The sequence below is a fragment of the Thunnus albacares genome, chromosome 6 (assembly GCF_914725855.1).
Source record: "Thunnus albacares chromosome 6, fThuAlb1.1, whole genome shotgun sequence".
NCBI lineage: Eukaryota > Metazoa > Chordata > Actinopteri > Scombriformes > Scombridae > Thunnus > Thunnus albacares.
The window spans coordinates 1,557,296-1,582,096 of record NC_058111.1 but is presented as its reverse complement, the minus strand read 5'-3'; the positions used below and the strand labels follow the sequence as shown (position 1 = coordinate 1,582,096).

The 24,801-nt window shown below is 38.0% G+C and overlaps 1 protein-coding gene and 1 long non-coding RNA gene across 3 annotated transcripts; both read left to right on the top strand.

Annotated features, from left to right (window-relative positions):
- Positions 1-1,499: 1,499 nt before the first annotated feature.
- Positions 1,500-14,911, top strand: LOC122983767 (AP-2 complex subunit mu-B-like). Of its 2 annotated transcripts, none has more exons than XM_044353871.1 (12): positions 1,500-1,654; positions 3,768-3,882; positions 6,571-6,836; positions 7,107-7,189; positions 7,976-7,981; positions 8,394-8,529; positions 9,824-9,968; positions 10,208-10,327; positions 10,433-10,568; positions 12,145-12,242; positions 13,436-13,547; positions 13,995-14,911. In XM_044353871.1, the coding sequence occupies exons 2-12, from the start codon at positions 3,809-3,811 to the stop codon at positions 14,127-14,129; spliced, it is 1,311 nt and encodes a 436-aa protein (XP_044209806.1). In that variant the 5' UTR covers positions 1,500-1,654; positions 3,768-3,808; the 3' UTR covers positions 14,130-14,911. The 2 variants fall into 2 exon arrangements, with proteins under 2 accessions (XP_044209806.1, XP_044209805.1); XM_044353870.1 differs by having other exon boundaries at positions 1,500-1,663.
- Positions 14,912-20,251: 5,340 nt separating this feature from the next.
- On the top strand, positions 20,252-23,063 carry LOC122983800. The gene is made up of 3 exons (XR_006403759.1): positions 20,252-20,783; positions 21,299-21,387; positions 22,177-23,063. It is a non-coding gene; the product is annotated as an uncharacterized LOC122983800 (long non-coding RNA).
- The last annotated feature ends 1,738 nt before the right edge of the window (positions 23,064-24,801 follow it).

The following is a 24,801-nucleotide window of genomic DNA, read 5'->3' as shown; positions in this document are numbered from 1 at the left end:
TCAGTGAATCACAGACAGCATCAGGCCGGCGTGATCTGACCGAGGCCTGCTGTGCGTGAATGATGATGATTCATGTGCAGAGCTCACTGCTTCCTTTCTCCTGAGACACGGAGGAGGAGGAGGAGGAGGAGGAGGAGGAGGAGGAGAGAGAGGAGGAGGGAAGAGGAGGAGGAGGGAGGGCTGCGTCCCAATCCACAGCCCTGCTGCCTCAGCCTCAGTGAGCAGTCAGGACTGGAGAGCAGCAGCCGGTTTCCTGTCAGTGTGTCAGACAGTGGTGGAAGAAGAACTGAGATACTTTACTGCAGTAAAACTACCAATACAACAATATTAAAATACTCTATTACAAGTAAAAATCCTACTACAGTAAAAGTACATAAGTATTATGAGCTTGATGTAGTTAAAGTATTGCAGTAAAAGTACATAAGTATTATGAGCTTGATGTAGTTAAAGTATTGCAGTAAAAGTACATAAGTATTATGAGCTTGATGTAGTTAAAGTATTGCAGTAAAAGTACATAAGTATTATGAGCTTGATGTAGTTAAAGTATTGCAGTAAAAGTACATAAGTATTATGAGCTTGATGTAGTTAAAGTATTGCAGTAAAAGTACATAAGTATTATGAGCTTGATGTAGTTAAAGTATTGCAGTAAAAGTACATAAGTATTATGAGCTTGATGTAGTTAAAGTATTGCAGTAAAAGTAGTGGTTTGGTCCCTCTGACTGATATATTATTATATATGACATCATTAGATTATTAATAGTGAAGCATCAGTGTTAGAGCAGCATGTTACTGTTGTAGCTGCTGGAGGTGGAGCTAGTTTACACTACTTTATATACAGTTAGCTAGTTTAGTCCAGTGGTTCCCAACCTAGGGGTCGGGCCCCTCCAAAGGGTCAGCAGATAAATCTGAGGGGTGGTGAGATGATTAATGGGAGAGGAAAGAAGAAAAAACAAAGTTCTGATACACAAATCTGTTTTCAGTTTTTGGACTTTTTCTCTAATCTTTGATTTTTGCTGAAATATTGGATCATTTGAACATTTATTGAAATGAAAGCATGTGAGAAGTTTAGAGGGAAAAATCACTATTTGGTGGAGCTGTTAACAACTCATAGACATGTGAAATGTGACCCCGACTACACACTGCTTTTTGTAAGACGTCAAAAGACAAAAAGGTTGGAAACCACTGGTTTCATCTTTAACAATGTGTTGTATTTTAAAAGCTTGTTATATTATCCATTGTGTCAAATCTTCATCTGAAAAGTAACTAAAGCTGTCAAATAAATGTAGTGGAGTAGAAAGTACAATATTTCCCTCTGAAATGTAGAAAGTAGCATCACATGGAAATACTCAAGTAAAGTACAAACTGTACTTACGTACAGTAGTTGATTACATTTATATTTAGTTAGTGTCAGTTAAACCGAAACATCGGAATAAACCGGTGATAATAAAGAAGTGTGGTAGTCGCAGTGAAGGAGACGGCTGATCTGAATGGGACGCGGCCGCCGGGCTGCCGTCAGCTGACAGTCCGCTGCTGCCGCCGACATCTTGCCTCCGACCGGAGGAGACGGGAGAGTCCGGTTTTCACGGTCAAATGTCGTGATGGAGTGACGGCAGGGCCCGGGCGGTTCTCTCAGCGGTCCTCTCTCTCTCTCTCTCTGTGAGTGGTAAGAACACGGAGGACCGTAAACCCCACCGGGTGTCTCTGTGTCTGTGTGTCCGTCTGTCGGCACTGCAGCAGCGGCGGAGTGACCGCGGCGGAGTCGTCGCCGTCTGATCGCTGCGGTAACGTTAGCAGGCGTTGCTACTAGCTAGCTGTCGTCTACGAAGCGCCTTTTAAAAAATCTGGCTTTTCAGTGATGTATTGCTTATCAATATCAGTACATCCTGTTATAGTCGTGATCTAATATCTTATATGAGTCAGGAGGAACCACCCTTCAATTCGGCACATATAAGTAGCATATATGTTAAATAAAACCGCCACTTTTCAGCCAAATAACTTATTGTTTTATCGAGAATTAACGTTATATGTGGCTACATCGTAACGTACGTGACTGGGCGGTAACGTTAGACAATAGGTGACTGTGATTCGATCCTAACGGTGGAAAATTGAAATATTATCGATTTAAGTGCTCCATGTTTGTTTTTCTTTATGCCGAAAGTACAAAAAGACACCGACGTTACCGACCGGTTAAATGTCCTGATGGTCTGTGTGTGCAGCCGCGTCGCTTATTGATCCCCGTTAAAATGACTGTTTTCTAAACGGAGTTCGGACTGTCAAACAGCGTTAAAGCTGCGAGCAGGACAACAGCGTTAGCCTCCACATTTAATCTATAATTGTTGACTCTGGTTAGTTTTTTAAAAAAAATCTTTTTTTATTATTAAATCGGACACCCAGATGGATAGCATCAGCATAGCTAGCATGCTAACTAGCAGCTGTAATGTTAAAGGGACAAATCATTTTAAGTGGACGGTGCTGAGTTAAAATCAGCTATTTTAACATGAAAAATAATTATATATATATATATATATATATATATATATATATATATATATATATGACTTAATTGTATGGAAGTAAATTTCTGCCAGGAAAAAAAAAATGTTTTAATACTATCATTAAAAAGTACAAATTTGACATTGTGTTTTATAATTTTGACCTTTTACCTTTTGTATTCCCTTAAGTTTATTTTATTTCATTTTATTTTTTACTACCAGAAATGTGCTTCCATATAATTACTGTTAGTGTTAGTTATATAACCAATTCAAAATGTATGGGAAGGATGGCTGTGTTCATATGTGTCTTTGTCTAATTATTATTATTATTATTGTTATTATTATTATTATTATTATTATTATTATTATTACTGGTATTTTATCTGCTGATAAAACTCAAAGTGAACATGTTAAAATCAGAATATTGTCAGCTACTGATTGTTGATGTTATTCATCTTCTCAAAACACATAATGACGTGTTTAAGGGCCTCGTTTTGATATGATAGAAAAATATGTAATATTTTTGGTAATAGAAATCTTATAATACTTAGTGATGTCTTAAATTTCTGTAAAGGTTGATCCACCAATTATAGTAAGTTATAATTTAAAGGAATAATAAGTTTTGATTTCTTCTTCTGTGTGCAGTTTCTGTTGTGTACAAACCAAAAAAATGTCAAAAGAGGACATAAAAGATAACGGCAGATTTTTCGGAATTAAAATATTGATCGGATTCGTTATAATCCTTCAGATTTCAGTCCTGGTGTGATTTGGCGACACCTGTGGTTGCTGGTTGTAACTGCAGCTGAACGAACTGAGACGACGTCAACATAAAGCTGCTAAATTCTAAAACGCTGTTGTTGTGTTGTTGTGCAAAAACAACATGCGTCCACATCAAAAACAGGTCATTCTCCTTCTACTGGGCATGTGCGGAGGACAGGCGAACAACTCAGCCACAGAAAACCAGCGAAGAAGAAACGGTATAATGTTTCTGTTTCTGTGGCGGCTTCCCGACAACAGTTTGAGCAGAGAAAGGTGGCGGATAACTATGTTTAACTCAAAGTAGACAATAAAGAGAACAACATTCGCATGAAGCCGTCCGCCATTGTTGTTATTGTGTTTCTTCTTCTTCCTCTTCCAATGAAACGCCGCGCTACTGCCACCATCTGTTCTGTCAGCGATATGACAGCGTTTCCAAGTTTAACTGAAACAACTTTTTTTGACGTGGACTCGGAGCTCCCAGCTGTATGAAAGTCTCCTCTTCCTGTCTGTCTGCAGCGAGTCTTCGTTATGAGCAGCTCTGACTGACGGTGTCGGCCATGATCGGAGGACTCTTCATCTACAACCACAAGGGGGAGGTGTTGATCTCTCGGGTGTACCGCGATGACATCGGGTGAGTCCTGCAGACGAGTCGGTATAAAACCTTTCTGTGAAGACCCGAACATCTGTTTACAATGTTTAGACGGAAGAATCAATGAACAGGGAACTTTTATTGATCTGGAACAATATTGTGTTCATACATGGATGCACGTACAGTCACAACCTTTAGACTCACTGCAGACATGAAAAGTCAAAATTTTAGTCTTACAGTGAATGTTTTTATGTGTTATATATACATATATATCATCAGTGAAGTCATACTTCTTATGTAAATTAAAAGAATAATGAAGAAGAATGATAACATTGATCACACACAGGTAATTAATCAGTAATAAGTTTATAAATTTGCCTTCGATTGACAGTTTGACGTGTAAATGTATTAAAATCCAACAGTCACTGCAGCTTATCAACCTCAGAAATATAATCAATGAGCAGTTTGTTTGTTTCCAAACTGACTTTATAAAACGAGTCACAAATAAAAAAGAATATTAACAGTGAAAGAATGATAAAATGAATCAATATGAAGTTTATAAATGTAGACTGCATATACGTCCACCTCATCATGTAACCTGCAGCTCGCTACGGGAAAAACATGAAAGCTGGTCTGAAGTCACGTTTATGTGTGTGAAACGGTGTGTGTGTGTGGTTTTCGTGCATCGTTCATACATCTGGATCACACAGTTCAAGGTAAACCGTCATGTTCTGACGGGACTGATGGATGACGGTCGGACACGTCGGCAACATGTACGTGTGACAACAGAGAGAACAGAAACGGAAATAAAGACACACGAGTAAGAAAATGAGCCTTAATATCATCTCAGTGGGTCAAAATCTGCTCACAGACGCAAAACTGACATGAACGACTGGAGGAGATATGAGAAGAGTTTGTATTTAGAGACAAACATGAGTCTCATCACAGAAACGATTTACAGAATCAAATGTATACAGATTGAAGAGGAAAGAGCTGACAGACTGTCTCAGACACAGCTGGAAAGTAACTAAGTATATTTACTCAAGTACGTAAGTACAGTTTTGAGGTACTTGTACTTTACTTGAGTATTTCCATGTGATGCTACTTTCTACATTTCAGAGGGAAATATTGTACTTTCTACTCCACTACATTTATTTGACAGCTTTAGTTACTTTTCAGATGAAGATTTGACACAATGGATAATATAACAAGCTTTTAAAATACAACACATTGTTAAAGATGAAACCAGTGGTTTCCAACCTTTTTGTCTTTTGACGTCTTACAAAAAGCAGTGTGTAGTCGGGGTCACATTTCACATGTCTATGAGTTGTTAACAGCTCCACCAAATAGTGATTTTTCCCTCTAAACTTCTCACATGCTTTCATTTCAATAAATGTTCAAATGATCCAATATTTCAGCAAAAATCAAAGATTAGAGAAAAAGTCCAAAAACTGAAAACAGATTTGTGTATCAGAACTTTGTTTTTTCTTCTTTCCTCTCCCATTAATCATCTCACCACCCCTCAGATTTATCTGCTGACCCTTTGGAGGGGCCCGACCCCTAGGTTGGGAACCACTGGACTAAACTAGCTAACTGTATATAAAGTAGTGTAAACTAGCTCCACCTCCAGCAGCTACAACAGTAACATGCTGCTCTAACACTGATGCTTCACTATTAATAATCTAATGATGTCATATATAATAATATATCAGTCAGAGGGACCAAACCACTACTTTTACTGCAATACTTTAACTACATCAAGCTCATAATACTGATGTACTTTTACTGCAATACTTTAACTACATCAAGCTCATAATACTTATGTACTTTTACTGCAATACTTTAACTACATCAAGCTCATAATACTTATGTACTTTTACTGCAATACTTTAACTACATCAAGCTCATAATACTTATGTACTTTTACTGCAATACTTTAACTACATCAAGCTCATAATACTTATGTACTTTTACTGCAATACTTTAACTACATCAAGCTCATAATACTTATGTACTTTTACTGCAATACTTTAACTACATCAAGCTCATAATACTTATGTACTTTTACTGCAGTAAAGGATCTGAGTACTTCTTCCACCGCTGCTGTTCAGTCAGATGGAGGTCTCTCTCTCTCTCTCTCTCTCTCTCTCTCTCTCTCTCTCTCTCTCTCTCTCTCTCTCTCGACGCTGCAGAGATTCGTGCTGCAGCCTGAATCTCAGTCGCTGTGATGCAGGGAGCCTGTTGCTAGGCAACAGCAGCGTAGCACAGAGCCCTGCAGCGATGACGGAACATAAAAACCTCAGTGATGAGGTCACCGCCGTCTGTGCAGATAACAGGCTGCTGAAGGACGTCAGAGGAATCAGACCACAACTAACGATCGTCTTTTATTATCGATTCATCTGCTGATTATTTATCCAATTAATCAATGAATCGTTTTGTCTACCAGATGTCAGAAAATAGTGAAAATGTCTGTTAATAATCTCACAGAGTCAAAGCAGACGTCTTATTTAGTTTGACCAACAGTCCAGAACTCAAAGATATTCAGTTTATTGTCATAAAGGACCAAAGAAACCAGAAAATATTCACATTTAACGAGCTGGAATCATCTATAAATCCATTATCAAAATAGTGGTTGATGAATTTAAAGGTAATAATTGATTAATTGATTAATCCTCTACAGGAAAACATTAAATCACATTTTGACCGTCTCGTCCTCGTTTCGTCCTCCAGGAGAAATGCGGTGGACGCGTTCCGGGTCAACGTCATCCACGCCCGGCAGCAGGTCCGCTCGCCGGTCACCAACATCGCCCGAACCAGCTTCTTCCACGTCAAACGCTCCAACATCTGGCTGGCCGCCGTCACCAAGCAGAACGTCAACGCCGCCATGGTGTTCGAGTTCCTCTATAAGATGTGCGACGTCATGACCGCCTACTTCGGCAAGATCAGCGAGGAGAACGTCAAGAACAACTTCGTCCTCATCTACGAGCTGCTGGACGGTACAGTCTGATTGGTTCAGAGGAGTGTTTTTTTTTTAACAGGAAGTGTCATCTGGCCCGCCGCCTCACGCCGCCTTCGCTCCGCTGCTCTGTTGTTTTTTTAGGTTTTGATTTTTGTAAGCGTTGGATGAGAAAATCAAAACCTAAAGAAAATACAGCGCTGACGGGAGACGCCTCTGCCGGAGGACTGAGTGTGAAGAGCTGTTCTTCTTCTGTGGTGTCTGTTAAGGTTTGTTTGTTTGTTTGTTGACGTGAGTTTCTGTCCCGCAGAGATTCTGGACTTCGGTTACCCTCAAAACTCAGAGACCGGAGCTCTGAAAACCTTCATCACCCAACAAGGCATCAAGAGTCAGGTAGCCTCTCAACTCATGACACCGTTAATCAATCTGTTTGTAAAACGACTCAGAAACATTCAGTTTACTGTCGCTGAGGCCAAATCACACCTGAGAAACTGGAACCAGTTAATGATCCCCAGATGATCAATCAGAATTCTTTCAAACTGTTTTTCTGAGCCTTTTATCACCATTTATCATCATCAATGAAATGTTAAAAAATAGAGAAAATATGGTTGTTTTTATAATTCTCCGAGGCCACAATGACGGATTTGATTTTCTTGTTTTGTTTGACTAAAAGTCCAAAAATGTATTCAGTTTATTGTCTCATATGACAAAGAAAAACAGCAAATCGTCACGTTTGAGAAGCTGGAAACAAAGAATTTTTTTTGGCATTTTTGCTTTAAAAAAAAAAAAATCACAGAAATGATGAATTGATAATGAAAATAGTTGCAGATAAAGTTCCCGTTGACTAATTGTTGCAACCTAAATTAAATGAATGAATCAGTGTTTAATCCAATCATCTGCTGCTCATCTGTGTCCAAGTCGTGTTAATTAAATGAATCATGTCATCAGGAATTATTATTATTATTATTATATATGTGCAGCTGGGAGGTACGCAAAAAATGTGATATAATAATAAATAATAATCGCACTGTAATACTTTGGTGAAACAGGTATTAAATTACATTCTATGTGGTGTTTAAAAGGTTTTTTTTTACATGTGACTCTGAAGCTGCAGAAACTCTTTATGTCTCATAAACTGTTTCCTGTTTCCTCTGTTTTCCTGCTCGTCTGGACCTGCAGCATCATGTGAGTCCACACACACACACACACACACACACACACACGTTTAAAAAATCATTATTATTTATTATTATAAATGATTATACAGCTTATTATTCTGATGTTTTAACATTTAGTATCTTTTTTATTGGTGTCTGAAGTTCTTGTCTTTCTGTCACTGATGTGAACTTTGTGTTTGGTGAAAGATCAGAGAGTCAAATTGTTAACTTAACAGTCAAATGTTCAGATGGAAACTGACTTTATTTTAGTTTCAGTTAAACTCTGGATGAATAATTAAAAACATGAGGACACATCTCTCAGTGTAAATATCTCTTTCTAAGGATGATTAGATATATACATACCAGAGGAATCTCTCATTTACTCCTCTGATGATGATAAACACACTGACACCCCTCCCCCCCACACCCCCCCCCACCAGTCCAAAGAGGAGCAGTCTCAGATCACCAGTCAGGTGACGGGTCAGATCGGTTGGAGGAGAGAGGGAATCAAATACAGACGTAACGAACTCTTCCTGGACGTGCTGGAGAGCGTCAACCTGCTGATGTCACCACAAGGTACGACACATCTCCAACGCTCCGTCGCCACGGTCTGTCCCCGACCGACCTCGGCCACGAATCGCCACTTCCTGTATGTGTCGTTTGAAATTAGTAGCACCTGTAGTGTTTCGTACAACGGTCCAGTCATATACAACAGTGGTCCCCAACCCCCGGGCCGCGGACCAGTACCGGTCCGTAGGTCATTTGGTACCAGGCCGCACAGAAAGAATAAATAACGTTATTTCTGTTTTATTTGTTATCTAACTCTCTCTCTCTCCATTACATCCGTCTATGATTTACTCGCCCGTCTCAGTCACGTGATACATTACCGCTAAAATTCAACCCACAAGCTAGTAAAATGAGTAAAAAACAAACTATCTATCTATCTATCTATCTATCTATCTATCTATCTATCTTTCCATCCAGTCATCTATCTATCTATCTATCCTTCCATCCAGTCATCTATCTATCTATCTATCCATCTCCTAATTTAATGAGTTATTAGTTATATTATTGTGAATGATTGTTATAAACATCCAGGAAATAATGACAAATATGTGAAATACATTTAAATGATGGACTTTTATTTCATATTGTACCTGGTTAATAATTCTAGGCCTTAACGTCACTAAAGGTTCTTATTGACATCTTTCATACTGTGACCGTCAAACGTATTAAATTGTGTTCTATGTTGTATTAAAAATGTATTAAAAGTGTTAAATTTAACTTGGTGAAGATGCAGAAACTTAAACATTAATATACTTAATGTTCTTCAGACTTCCTCCAGATTCATCACTGCTAAAATAACACATCTTAAAACTTAATGATGCACTTACATGAGTTGTGTAAAGAACTTTAATATATCAATAGATATATGATCAGATGTAATTATTGATTATTGAGGTTTAGAGCAGCTGTGTGACTGAAATCATCAGAACAAAAGATGAACAACAGTATTAGAAAATATCTTTGATAAAACGTCGAAGCTTCAAGACTGTGGACAGAAAAACTGAAGGAGAGAAGTTAACTACAACTCCCAAGATGCATTTCAGCAGGAAACATCCAATCACAGAGCGTCATGTTCTGTGATTGATGATGAGCTGAAGCTGAAATCAATTAACTTTTGGATTCTGGGTCCATTTTGGATGAATTCAATCAATAGCAACAGCCGCTGGGGCTCATGGGTATTGTAGTATTTAGTAAAAATAGAGTAAATAATTAAAACATGAACAGATATGATGGTGAGAGACTGTGTGTTTATATCACTGAGCCACAAGAGGGCGCCATCACACCAACGTGTGTGTGTGTGCAGGTCAGGTGCTCAGTGCTCACGTGTCCGGCCGGGTGGTGATGAAGAGTTACCTGAGCGGGATGCCTGAGTGCAAGTTCGGGATGAACGACAAGATCGTCATCGACAAGCAGGGGAAGGGAGGGAGCTCTGAGGAAGCCGGCAAGAGGTCAGAGGTCACGCTGCACCACCTGCACCGCCTCACCTTCACCTGAGTCCTGCTCGCAGCAGATTAGATGGTTGATGATCTGTTCTTGTTTGTTTTTCTGCTTCTTTAAAGCTGTTTAAAACGTATCTGAAGCTGACACAAACACAGATTCTGATTGTGATCGATGTATTTGATCATATCCTGTCGATTAATAGATTATCAGTAGTAATTGTGAACTGAGCTGACGTCTCTGTCCTCAGTGGGAAACAGTCGATAGCGATCGATGACTGCACCTTCCACCAGTGTGTTCGTCTCAGCAAGTTCGACTCGGAGCGCAGCATCAGCTTCATCCCGCCCGACGGAGATTATGAGCTCATGAGGTCAGAGGTCATGGATCTCCGTCACATGATTTATTAAAGAATGAGCCAGTGTGTGTGTGTTTTATCAGAGTGTGTGTGTATTTGTGTGTGTGTGTGTGTCTGCAGATATCGAACCACCAAAGACATCATCCTGCCCTTCAGAGTCATTCCTCTGGTCAGAGAAGTCGGTCGCACCAAACTGGAGGTCAAAGTCGTCATCAAGTCCAACTTCAAGTCATCGCTGTTGGCCCAGAAGATCGAGGTACTGACAGCCGGCGTTAAAAACATAACATTAGCGTTAAAAACATAACATTAGTGTTAAAAACGTAACATTAGCATTAAAAACGTAACATTAGCATTAAAAACGTAACATTAGCGTTAAAAAGTAACATTAGCGTTAAAAAGTAACATTAGCATTAAAAACGTAACATTAGCGTTAAAAACGTAACCTTAGCGTTAAAAACGTAACATTTGCATTAAAAATATAACATTAGCGTTAAAAACGTAACCTTAGCGTTAAAAATATAACATTAGCGTTAAAAACGTAACATTAGCATTAAAAACGTAACATTAGCATTAAAAACGTAACATTAGCGTTAAAAATATAACATTAGCATTAAAAACGTAACATTAGCATTAAAAATATAACATTAGCGTTAAAAAGTAACATTAGCGTTAAAAATATAACATTAGCATTAAAACGTAACATTAGCGTTAAAAAGTAACATTAGCGTTAAAAAGTAACATTAGCGTTAAAAACGTAACATTAGCGTTAAAAACGTAACATTAGCATTAAAACGTAACATTAGCGTTAAAAACGTAACATTAGCGTTAAAAATGTAACATTAGCATTAAAAAGGTAACATTAGCGTTAGAAACGTAACATTAGCGTTAAAAATGTAACATTAGCATTAAAAAGGTAACATTAGCGTTAAAAACGTAACATTAGCGTTAAAAACGTAACATTAGCATTAAAACGTAACATTAGCGTTAAAAACGTAACATTAGCGTTAAAAATGTAACATTAGCATTAAAAAGGTAACATTAGCGTTAGAAAGGAGTGCTCATCTTTACTGATCTACTGTTGCGTCTCTTCAGTTCTTTATTTCAAACTGTTGACGTTCACGGTGTCAAAAGAAAACATCAGAATAAAGCTCCAACATCAGTCATGTCAGTTAAACGTTCACTACGTCAGATCTGATTCAGCAACGTTTTCTACTGCAAAGCTTCAACATGAACATAAAGTACGTTGATGGAAACTCGGCTGTGTTTTAGGTCTAATTTGCACCAAACATTCGCTCCTCTGGTGACGAGGAAACTTCTACTCCCACAGCCAGCGCTGGTCGGGATAACTGATTATTAGAAATATAAACAACAGTAGTAATGAAACAGATAAAACATGTTGTAAATAAATTAGATGATTTATTCTTTAGTCTTTTATTTTCATTTCATTTTTCTTCAAAATGATCAAATAATTTAGTTTCTTGATAGTTTGGATCCACGTTTCTAAAATATTCTTCTTGGCAAAAACCACCATGAATGATTATAGAAGATAAAAGATGTGACAGAGACACGTTTTCATATAAAACCTGTATGAGCAGAGATTGATCTGCACTGTCAATCAATTAAACTTTATTTGTACAGCAGCTTTTGTACATGTTAACGCTTCACAATGTAAACAGTTCAAACAATTTGAGACTAATGCACATTAAAATGTTATAAAACCGATTTTAAAATAAAAAAACGATGATAACATTTTTAAAAGACAGTAAAATAAATGATTGATCACGTTGAACCTTCCTCCTCCTCCTCCTCCTCCTCCTCCTCCTCCTCTGCAGGTTCGTGTGCCGACCCCCCTCAACACCAGCGGGGTTCAACTCATCTGTATGAAGGGAAAAGCCAAATATAAAGCCAGCGAGAACGCCATCGTCTGGAAGTAAGCGCTGCTTCCTGTCTGCTTCGACTTTATTTAAGATAAATACAGGAAGTTCATGAACTTCCTCCGTCAGCGGACAAACAGATGACGAACTGATCACTTTTTGTTCACATGAAACAAACGAGACAAAGACGCAAACTACGTGTCATGATATCAAATATACCACGGCCAGTCGTCAGATATTGATTATTATCTTAGTCGACATCCGGCTGCTACCAACAGTTATTACATCATCAGTTAATCTGTTCCTCAATAATCTATTAATCATTTTGACACGTCTTCAGATAACTTGTTTCGACGTCAACGATGAATCAATAAGGATGTTGATGTTCACAGATGTAAGTCGTGTCATCTACTCGATTCCAGATCAAATAATCAATATCTGCCAGGTACACGTCTGATTAGTAATTAGTCTGTTATTTGTACCCATCGCTATTAATCAGCCATCACAATAGTCTGTCTGCTGATGGATCAACTAATCTATTGATCCATTAGTTGTTTCAGCTGACTGAAACTCTGTCTGTCTCTCCGTGAAGTTGATCAATTCATCCTGAACGGATCCGATAGTTTGACCTCTGAGCTGCAATCAAACGCGTCTGTGCTGACAGAGAGGGCATCATCAGCGCTAACGCTAACGCTAACACTGCTGCTGCATTACATCATCAGCTCAACTCAAATCTCTGAGATGGATTTATTGATCTGCATCAAGGTGTTACAGCAGCGGTGGGCAAACAGCGGCCCGCGGACCTCCTGTTCCTCTAAACTGATCCTTTAATGCAGAAGCTGAACATGTTGCAACAATTAGTCAATTAATCAATCGACAGAAAATTAATCACCAATTATTTTGATAACAGATGTTTTTCACTATTTAGATATTTTATAGACAAAAATTAATGAAAAAATAATCATCAGATGAATCAATAATGTGAATAACGGTTAGTTGCAGCTTTAACTGACTAGTGTTGAATTATGTCTGATGATGTCATCGTGTACAAACATCATGTGATCTTGAACACTATTTGTTTACTTTTTTTTATCATAATCATATTTTCCATCACAAACTTTGATTTTTTAGTCTTAGACATTAATTCCAAGCAGGACAGTTAAAAGATTTCATACTGGATGTATTTTCTCTTCGTGTTGTTTCTGTAGAAGAAGAGAAGTTAGTAACGTGTGTGTGTTTGTGCCGTCAGGATTAAGAGGATGGCGGGGATGAAGGAGTCTCAGATCAGCGCAGAGATCGAGCTGCTGCCCACCAACGACAAGAAGAAGTGGGCTCGACCCCCCATCTCCATGAACTTTGAGGTCAGTACACACAGCTGTTAAACTACTGTCCTCATCACCACTGATCATTTTATATTTATATTCTTATTTAAAATAAACCTGCAGAGACATTTCCAGCTCTATATTTATATTCTCTACTGGAATATATTTGCATGATTTAAAAAAACTTTATTTAAAGTTCTTCAGTGTTTCTCATTTTTTTAAAAAAAGATGAAAACTGATGCAGCAGAACCAGAGATATCGTCTCTTTTACTCAACACATTCTTCTTCTTTCTCAAAACCTGCTGCCTACATTACCCATGATGCACCAACAGCTGGGTGGGAGATTGTGGTGTGTTGTGCTAGTAGCAGCTAATGTAGCCTGGAGCTGAGAGGAGGAGCTACAGAGTTACGCTAACTTTACTTTTTAAATGCTAACACTATAAAATTCCTCCTCCTCCTCCTCCTCCTCCTCTTCCTCTTCCTCAGGTTCCCTTCGCTCCGTCGGGGTTGAAGGTTCGATATCTGAAGGTCTTCGAGCCGAAGTTGAACTACAGCGATCATGATGTCATCAAATGGGTTCGTTACATCGGTCGCAGCGGCATCTACGAGACTCGCTGCTGATGACTCGACTTCTTCTTCTGACGACGACGACGACGACGCGTTTATTCATCAAATACAACATTTGTGTGTTTAATTCAAAGAGCAGCTGAGTTAGAAACGTGTGTCTGTGTTTCTGTGGATCACCCACACTACATTTCCCATAATGCACCTGGACAGGGTCTGTCATTAAGTAAACAGCTTCATCTCTCAAACTGCACACCTCCAGTTTGTAACTTCTGTCAGAAGCCTGATGACGTCGCTGTGACATCATCAGGTGACAGATGACATCATAGAGGCTGAGGACCAACAGGACCCGTTAATTGATCGGTGCGGCCCTTTAAATGTCATGTTTGAAGCTCTGTGAGTCCTCCTGTGATTACCCAGCATGCCTCAGTCACTCAACAGATGTTTGTTTTTTTAAATTTTTGTTTTGTTTTGTTTTTTTACTGTTTTTGTATCCAAACCTGTCAGCTGATTGACGATCAATACTAATAAGAGTCTAATAAGTGATTTGTGTTCAGTGAAAAGAAGTTCTGAATGAACTCAGTCATGTTATAAGAATATCAGTGTGTGTGTGTGTGTGTGTGTGCGCGTGACTGTGTGTGTGTGTGTGTGTATAGTAAGTTTGTGTGTGTGTGTGTGTGTGTGTGTGTGTGTGTGTGTGCGTGTGTGTATAGTAAGTTTGTGTGTGTGTGTTCAATAGCAGATCAATATTTCATGTTGAGTTAAAGCTGCAGTTTGTTTAAATGTCTGACGTCATTTTGCCAAATTTTCTGTTTTCTCAATAAAATCAGTCAGACTGACTCTGTTTCCTCCTCAGTGCAGGTAAAATTGTTCATTTTATGACGTGTAAAATGAAGAAGGAATATTTCAGATTTCCAGGTCAGCGATCAAATTTAAGACCAACTTCTTTGTACCTAAAGTCAGATTTCCTTGAGTTGTGTCTCTTCCATCACAGCGTTCAGATTAGGGATGCACAATATTATCGGCACGTCATCGGTATCTGCCGATAAAAGCTCTGAAATGAATTAAAGCTGCAAACAGCGTTGAACGGGCGCACAACGTGATTTAGCAAAGTAGGACGTGATCCTGGATCAACATCCACATTGTGGTCCTGGATCAACATTGTGATCAACCAATCACAGCCCTCTGACATCATCAGTGTGCTGCTTCTGTGCTTCTGTCAAAATTTCTTTGTGGCCCCAGAGACATTTGTGCTTCTTTTCTTCAGAGGTAAACTAAGTACCTACCCAGAGGTGTGGCTGGATGAGCTACTACAGGGTTAGCTAGAATAACAATAAAGGGGGTAAAGATAATAAAACAGCCCTATTTTTGCTGTGGTCAGAATAATTCATCAATAAAATGAACATGAACATTGTAGTTTTTTAAACAATGTAAATACAATTATTTAATAATTCAATAGCATTTTTAGAAATGTGCATGTGTGCATGTCTTTTTGGTGAGTGAATGAGTTATTTGCGACACACAGTAAAGAGAGAGAATACAGGATATGTTTTATTTTACTCAAAATGTTTTGGATATTGGTAGAATTTTTGAGTTTGGTACACTGCTGAATGACAATTACATTTTTTTAATATGCAGAAGACTGATTTTGACAGAGTTGCTCAGACCTTTCTTGAGGATTTTTCTGACTATCCAGAGGTGTGCAATTACTTCAAGAAGTACTGGGAACCAGTCGGTCATACATGGGCTGATTTTGGACGATGTTATGACCGTGGGGATTCAGAGACCAACAACTTTCAGGAAAGGTCATTTCTTTATGTAAAAAAAAGCATAATTCCAACCTATATAACATTCCCAACAAATAGAATAGAAATAAGACATTTAACTTCAAATGTGCACTTGCATATTATAGCACTATTTTCCTGAAGGTTCAGATGATTTATTGGTACTGTATGTTTTAAAAAGCTTAAATGACTTATCTCCTATTAAATTTGTGTCAATAATGCTGCACCAATGTATTGAGAGAGAGAGACATTTTATGATCTTTAACACTGATCTCCTGTTTTTTAGGTTCTTTCATCGACTCAAATATCAGTTTTTATCTGGAGTAAGAAATCGTCGTATGGAAGACTTACTGACTGTTCTTCTCTGCAAAACAGAGACTTATTTTCAGGTCATAAAAAACCTGCAATTAGCCGGAAGGAAGGCTAACAGGGTCAAAAGAAAATCTGAAGAAACACTTAACAAAGCAGCTGGACTTTTGGCAAAAGGTTGGATCATTTTTCACTAAAAGGAATCTATAAGAATCACAGATGTTTGTGTGAAAATAAAGGAGGGAAAATGTGTTCATCACAGATATTTGTGTGACTCATAATGGTAAACAAGTCAAGGATAAGTCTGATGTATTTTTTATTGTTTGTTTTTTTTGTTATTGTCAGCATGGCCTCTTTGAAAAGAGCAAAAATGAGTTTCTCTTATGAATAAGTATGGTTTAACTAGCCATCAACAGGGGTAGTTCACATCATAAGTTGTTTCCAGAAAAACTACAATGTTCATGTTCATTTTATTGATGAATTATTCTGACCACAGCAAAATTAGGGCTCTTTTATTATCTTTACCCCCTTTATTGTTAGTGAACAATATTCTAGCTAACCCTGTAGTAGCTCATACAGCCACACCTCTGGGTAGGTACTAGACTGTAATATTAAATATTAAAGACATGCAGTTAAGGATTTTGTTCTCTTTTCTGACTATTAATAAATTAATAAATCCACTTAGGAAAACGTAGCTTACCTCTGAAGAAAACACAATTGTCTCTGGGGCCACAAAGAAATTTTGACAGAAGCACAGAAGCAGCACACTGATGATGTCAGAGGGCTGTGATTGGTTGATCGCGATGTTGATCCAGGACCGCGATGTGGATGTTGATCCAGGATCACGTCCTACTTCGCTAAATCACTTCGTGCTCGTGCGTATATGCACCCCTTTAAAATAAAATAGACCAATTTAAATGTATTCCTCTTTTTTCAGAGCTCTTCAAAAATTAAACCAAAAAAAATAAATCAATATATAAATGAAATGAAATTGTCCACCCTTCAGTCCTTTTGTTAATACCCAGATATCATCACATTCAGTTCAATATAATTTTATAATCCTTTATTTCCTCCTCAGATGCGAATAGTTTAGTTTCCCTGAAAGTTTAGTTCAGTTCAGGGGCCCCTTTTATTTTATTTTCGGTATTTTGCTCAAGTTTATCTGTAATCCAGATGGAGATCTGGATCGTCCAGGTCCAGCAGCGTCTTGGCTCTGATTCTCTCGTGGTCATTGATAAACTCGCTGGAGTCCTCTCAGAAAATCGATCATCAAAAAAACCAACCTGCATACCGAAGAAATTAACTTCTGTTGATGTCCAAATTCTGCTTTTAGTATGCAGATTAATATCAAGATTTTATGGTTATTTTCTAGCCTTTTACCAGCTTGTTACTGGCTTAAATGCTCACAAAATGAACATAAAAACATGCACATAAATGGAAAATAAAATTCACAAGACAATAATTTCTGCCAGCAATAATATCTCACATCTCATATCATTTCTTTGAAAATGCACACATCACAAATCTTTATAGTGCTTCTGCTTTAGTTACAGACAACACATTAATCCGTTTGTTTTTATTTACATCCACCGTCATAAAGTGAGCTAACATTTTTTAAGATTTTTAAGCTAGCACTGAAAGGTAAACACACTCACCGGAGAATCGTCATCAAAAAACGTCTAATAGCGATCCTGCTTCATCCTCTGGTAATCAATAATATCCCGGAACAAGCTGAATCTCCTCTGGACAACTGTTACACTAATTTCAACAAATATAAACAACTTTTTCTCTCTTTTACTCGCTCGCTTGTACACATGCTGGACTCGGTTCATCTGTTTCACTAGTGAAAACAGCTGTTCTGCAGGCGCTTACCGCCACCTGCTGGACATTTAGTCAAACTACAACAAAAACTCTAGCAATAAATTTGACTGAATATCTGTTAAATGTGGGTAAATGAGGGTGACATATGAGTCAGTGCGTATACAAAAATCAATGAAGGTTTAACTAACTTTCTTATGCCACTATAAACTATAAACAAGTGGAGTTAAATAGCAGAGTTTAGAGTCTGTTAAATTTATGGGGGTTACATTTACATTAAGTTGAATGTTGTTATGTTTTCAATCAGAATCACGTTCAATGTTTTGACCTGAAGTCTGACTGCAGGTTTACATTCATTACAGCTGAGCCTCCAGAGGAAGAACTGATTGGAACATCTGCTTTGTTGAACTGGTTTATTGCCAGTGTGACTCTGCCCTCTGCAGTCCGTATTATTGGCTCCTCCTGTCTAAATAGGTTGATCAGGAGAGTAACGAATATATCATCTCTTCACCTTTTTCCTCAGTGGGATTCTTGTGGATCTGCACATCTGTAGGGAAACAGTATTTACACAATCTCTCCTTACTAACTGCAGCCAGTATGTAAAATCCAGCCGACGTTGTGTTTTCACCTCTGACAGCAGCGGCGCCGTCCACACTGTTTGTCCACTCTTAAAGTCAGCATACATCACCTGGTCTCCATCCTAGTGAGACTGAACCTGGCCGTCACATGACTCAAAGCAGCTGTACAACATTGTCCCTTCTTGATGAGCAAGCAACAAAAAGCAAGTTTCATCTTGTAGATGTGATATGAGGCTCCTTACAGGAGTTTCATCCATCAGGCTGATTCTCTCCACCAGGAGGAGCTCTTTACCAATTATCAGACCAGCCTGTAGCTACCTGGCAAGTACCAGCTGATCCAGTCAATGATTTGATGCTGAATATCAAACATCAGGACTGGATTAAAGTTTACTTTCATTTGTCAGATTACTTCTGGTTCTCTAAAATTGGAGGACTATTTCTAAAATGGGGCAGCTATTTGTAAACACACTCAAATGAAGATAATACTGTTAATAATAATATGATAATAATGAAATGTAATTTCTGTCTGATTGTAACCATGGAGGGATTACTGAGCCTATGAGGCACAGAACCAGGGGGTCATAGGGGCCCTGCAGCCTCAGTTTGAAGTGACTGTTAACATTTCTTGTTAAAAAGTCTCAGAGCTCAGTTCAGTTAAAAGCAGACTCGTCCTGATCGTGTTTTTTGCTCCTGATCCTGGTCAGTCCTTTAATATTTGGTATCTGCACCTGAATCCAATCCAATATTATATTATTTTTTCTTTATTTTCCTTCATATTGCAGCTGCACAGCTGACTCAGGATACAGTAACATTTCATTAAAATGCAGAAAAATCTGTACAATTTTGAATCAGTTTGACAACAGAGAAGCTTTGCTGAAAGTGGAACCAGCATCCCAGACTTTCCTGTAATGTTTGTACAGTGTGCTGCAGTATTTAGTGTAATATCTGAGCAGAGGAGAGTCAGTGTGGATCTGAGGAGTCCGACAGCTGCTCTTCATCTCCAGCATCAACTAAATACTGAAGCTCAGATGCAGTTTGTGACGCAACAGCAGCACCTGAGAGTTCTGGTTGATTTGTGTCTCTTTCAGTCTGACCGCCTTGTTGTTATTGTCTCATAATTCACTCAAGCTAGTGGGGGAGCATAAAAACAAACTGAATAGAAACCTAAACCTTATTTGCTCTGTATTTCCTTGCGGTTACTTAATTAAAACATACAGACTCAGCAGCTGTCAGGGAGTGTTGTCACACAGATGTAACGTTCTGCTGAGTTGAGGAAGTGATGAGGAAAAATGCAGCACCAGTTCAAGGTTATTACAGCATAAAGAACCTGTAATAGGTTATGATTATGTAGCCCTGTCTAAAATCCTACAGTTCATAAAAGCAGTAACACAGCATGTAAATAGTTGTGTAACACACAAAAGTTCATTACACTAAAACTGGTTTAAATATGTACTGGAAAAATGCTTAAATATATGAACAGTTTAAAATGTTAAGTACTGGTAAAAAAGAGTAATGTTTTTTGAAAATTCATGTAGGAGAAGACTAGTTTTTTTTAATCTAAAGTCTGTGTAATCAACTGTGCAACCTAACCTGTTTTGTGTTGTTGTTGGGTCTTTAACAAATTAACAGCCAATCCAAGTTGTTCCCTCGAGAAGGGGCGGGACAAGTGGCGCATGTCAGGGTAGTATTGCGTTTCACGAGCAGAAGTACTGTTGTCCGAGAAAGGAGAGACGAGCAGCGCGTTGCTGAGAGTATTACAAGTTTTATCTACAAGGTAGACGACTCGTGGTCCTGATAATAACTTGATTTTAACTCGAAAAAGGCAAATAAGCATATGCCTTTTGTTTGGTGCTGTAACTAACCGTTGTAGTGATAATACATGATGTTGTGATGTTAGTTAGCGGCCTGCTAGTTAGCTTAGCATACCATGTACATGTGCCTTGATATCATACTGTTACTGTGGCATTGTAATGTTTCCCAGTTAAAACAGACTTCATGTTAATTCGCCATGAACTAGCGTTTGATATTATGGCTCAACTGAGTTAAAATGCTGAAAGGAGATGTGGAGAGATGGAGAGAGAGAGGTCGGAGCGGTTTTTCCCGGTCTTTCCAGGAGACGGACGCTGTATTTTCGTCCTGTGATTCCTGTCCACTAACTGCTCAACGGTGACTGCCATTGCCCCTGTGACTGCTATCCCCCACTAACAGTTCGCTTGGGATTCGTGAGTACTAACTGAAATTAACTGAACTAACTGAACTTGCACGTGCTTTTTGTTTTCTGCTCATGTCGGAGTGAAGCGGCCATTAAAGTTTTTAGGTCTCACCGCACGCCAGCTTCAAATCAGGCCTGCAACAGGGTGAAATTATTGATTGAAGAGGGAAGGTGTGCGTGTGTGTGGGCCCACAGGTAAACATTGAGTGATTTTGGGTTATGTATGAAATTAAAAATTTTGTTTTGTTAACATTAACCATATTCAAAGGGTAATTTTCTGTTCAAGAGGCATTTGAGAGGTAACTATTTTTGATTTAAGGTATTAAGTAGGGTTTTTTTTTTCATATAAGCACTGTTTAACCCCGTAAAGCCCACTGTTGCAATATTACAACAATCACTTTTAGCTCTCCTAAAAAAAAAAATAAATCTGTAAATGTTTTTTTTTTTTTAAAGACCACATTTATATAGTCAATGGGTCCTATTGTTTATCCTTGCAATACCATTGGATAGTAAATGTGTTTATAGGTCCGGCCATCTGGCCATGAACTCACACTACCTGCAAACTTTCTGTCAAGCTCATCTTCTTTTATTGGACCGGATTTGTCAAGAAATAAGTAACATGCCTTGAATAATTTTTTTGTGATAATTACAATATCTAGAACATGTAGATACTTAGATATAACAAGCTCAAAATCAATTTGATGAATGTATTCCACAATAACTATGTTTTACAACGCTGGGTTAGAGTGGTAATCAAAATCGCATGTGCACCCCATGACATGGGGGCACTGCACTTCTCACATGTTCACATATGGAAGAAATACTAATAGAAATATAATTTCTTTGATGATTCACAATAACTAGGTTCTAAATTTGTTTTCTCTGTTAAAATGTTGAGTTTAGACAAGAATTGAACAATGAATAAACTGTTTCTGGTTGCAGTATTTGAAGCTCTATCTGTAGCAGAAACTGTATCTTATCCTGGGCTTTTTCTGGGCTTTGTTTGTTTGCCCAAATAGTTGCCTGTTACATCAGTTAGAAACAGGTTCTGACTGTTCTGAATGTTTTGGGGGATGGTTGTTGCATTGTTCAGGGACAGGTGTGAATGGTCCTGGTGTGGGGATGTAAATGTTTTGGGGTAAGGCAAGTACTCCTTTAAGTATGATAAGTAGAGAGCATAATAGGCCCGTCAGACAGTATTGTGTGCAATGTATAAATGAATTAGGATTAATTTGCATTGATATTATTTAGCCTGGAAAGTACTTAGCTCTCAATCCTGAACACTTGGTCCACCACCCTATCTATTCCTTCGGGTTATCTCATACAGCATAATACTTATACTTATGTATCATTAATACATATAGTTATTTGTTTTTACTTTTTCCATTTCTGAATGCAACCAGCAAAGAGAGGTCTTCTATACAGTGTGCAGGATGTGACTGTTGCCAAAATGGAGAGAGTGATTTTGAAATGAAATCAGACAACACTGATGCAAATGACGAAGAGACAGATGAAGATGCTAGTGAAGTGGACGAAAAAACCCAACAACCCACTGACTTCCCAGCCAGTGATTATCATCGAGCCCCAACCAAACAAACACACCGTGCCCTGTGACAAGGTATCACTCGCTGAAAAATCGCACATTTTCCAGTGAAGACGAGGAGAGGACGCTGCAGACACTGCATTAAAGGATAAACCAACAAGCTATGCAGCAAGTGTGATGTTCATCTTTACTTCTCAGAAGAAAAGAAGTGTCTTTGGGACCATCACTGCAAATGAACATGGCTGAACACTGGGATGGAGATGAAATTCAGTCTTGTAAATACAATTTTATTCTGTTTTTTTTTATTAATAAATGACTATTCATAAAAATATGACTGTTGTGTGATTATTATTCATGGTATATACTGTTATGGGGCTAAATAAGAAGTCACCTCTGCAAATGAACCCTTAGTTGTTCTGTATATTTGTTCAGAGAATGTGAGTAAGAATACAGAAATTCTGCTCCCAGCAAGGCCTGATGTTGTAATATTACAACATTTCCGTAAAAACTTACTAAAACGTAAAAAAATCAAAAACCCTTTAATTTCTGCATCAGAGGCCTCCTACAACATCTGAAAGGTGAAAAAAAATGTACTCATTTTTTTTTCTATATTTGGGCTTTACAGGGTTAAAGGGTTATTCTGATTAAAAGAAAGTTAAAAGATAATTTTATTAAGAGTAGTTAAAAGGTATTTATTCTGATTAAAAGAGGTATGAAGGTATAAAATTGATTTTTTTTTTAATTTATAGGAAAAGGTTTAAAACTAAAGAAACTTGTTTTAAATTTTATTTTATACACTTCTATAACATTTTGAGTATTTTTTTTTTGTATTTTATTTTACAAAGAAAGAGTTACCAAATTTTATCATCTCAGTTTGTAAATAAATACCTGTATCAGGATTATTGCATTTAAAGTACAGTGGTGTGGTGTCCTTATTAATTTTGTTGAGTAAGATTAGAAATAAATATTTGTGGTAAAACTCAAAAGAGATAAATTGAAGGATAATCATACATATAACATCCAGGGAAGGATGCCATCAGGACTGTGAAGGACCGCAAAGGTTCGGCCCGGGACTCAGCTTTTCCTGTGAGATGAGAAAGCACAAAAAACTTGGGGAAGAAGCAAAGTTAGTGACATGCATTGATGTTACATGAATGCATACAGATGGAGAGATATAGCAGCATAACTAAGGGCTGATCCAAGGCGAGCCTGGTCGGCCCTAACTATAAGCTTTATCAAAAAGGAAAGTTTTAAGCCTACTCTTAAACATAGAGAGGGTGTCTGCACCCCGGACTGAATCTGGTAGACGGTTCCATAGAAGAGGAGCCTGATAGCTGAAGGCTCTGCCTCCCATTCTACTTTTAGAGACTGTAGGGACCACCAGTAAGCCTGCATACTGGGAGCGCAGTGTTCTAGTGGGATAATACGGTATTATGAGCTCTTCAAGATATGGTGGTGCCTGACCATTAAGGGCTTTGTAAGTTAGGAGAAGGATTTTAAATTCTATTCTAAATTTAACAGGAAGCCAATGTAGTGAAGCTAAAATGGGAGAAATGTGGTCTCTTTCTAGTTTTAGTCAGAACACGTGCAGCTGCATTCTGGACCAGCTGGAGAGTCTTTAGAGACTTGTTAGGGCAGCCTGATAATAAGGAATTGCAATAATCCAGCCTAGAAGTAACAAATGCGTGAACTAGTTTTTCTGCATCTTTTAGGGACAGGATGTGCCTGATTTTTGTGATATTACGTAGGTGAAAAAAGGCAGTCTTTGAGATTTGATTCATGTGGGAGTTAAAGGACATATCCTGATCAAAATTGCTCTTCAGAAACCAGTGGGTGACGTCACAGTGGCTACGTCCATATTTTTTACTGTCTGTGGTTTTTCCTCATTCTGTCATTATACCTTTGCATTTCCGGCATTACCTTATCCGCTCGCTAGCTAGCTAAACTGTTAGCCTCGGTGGTTTATTTGGCTAGCACGCGAACGTTAGCTTTTTTTATTATTTAAAAGATTGACCTTAAGACTTTGTGATATGTATTGTTGCTGTTGTGCTGATGGGTGTCACCCATATACAGCTTCAGTGCTGTGTTGGGTTAAAACTGTTAAAACTATTGTGAACTTTTACACATTCCCATCAATATCTTGTACAGTTCTATAACTCTTTTCACTTAGAATATATTTTCTAATATATTTACAATATTTTACATTTTAATGTTTTTTGTTTTTATACTTATATCACATATGTTTCATGATAGTGGTATTTTTCTCTTTACCTTCTATTTTTTTACTGTTATGCACCAAAACACAAGATATTAGAAGATCCCTGCATAATGCACTTACAATGGAAGTGATGGGGGACAAAATCAACAGTCCTCCTTCTGTGCAAAAATGGATTTAAAAGTTTAGCTGAAGCTAATATGAAGCTTCAGTGTCCAAATGAGTCAAATCAAGTAGATATCTTTCAACGTTACAGTCTTTTTAGTGCCA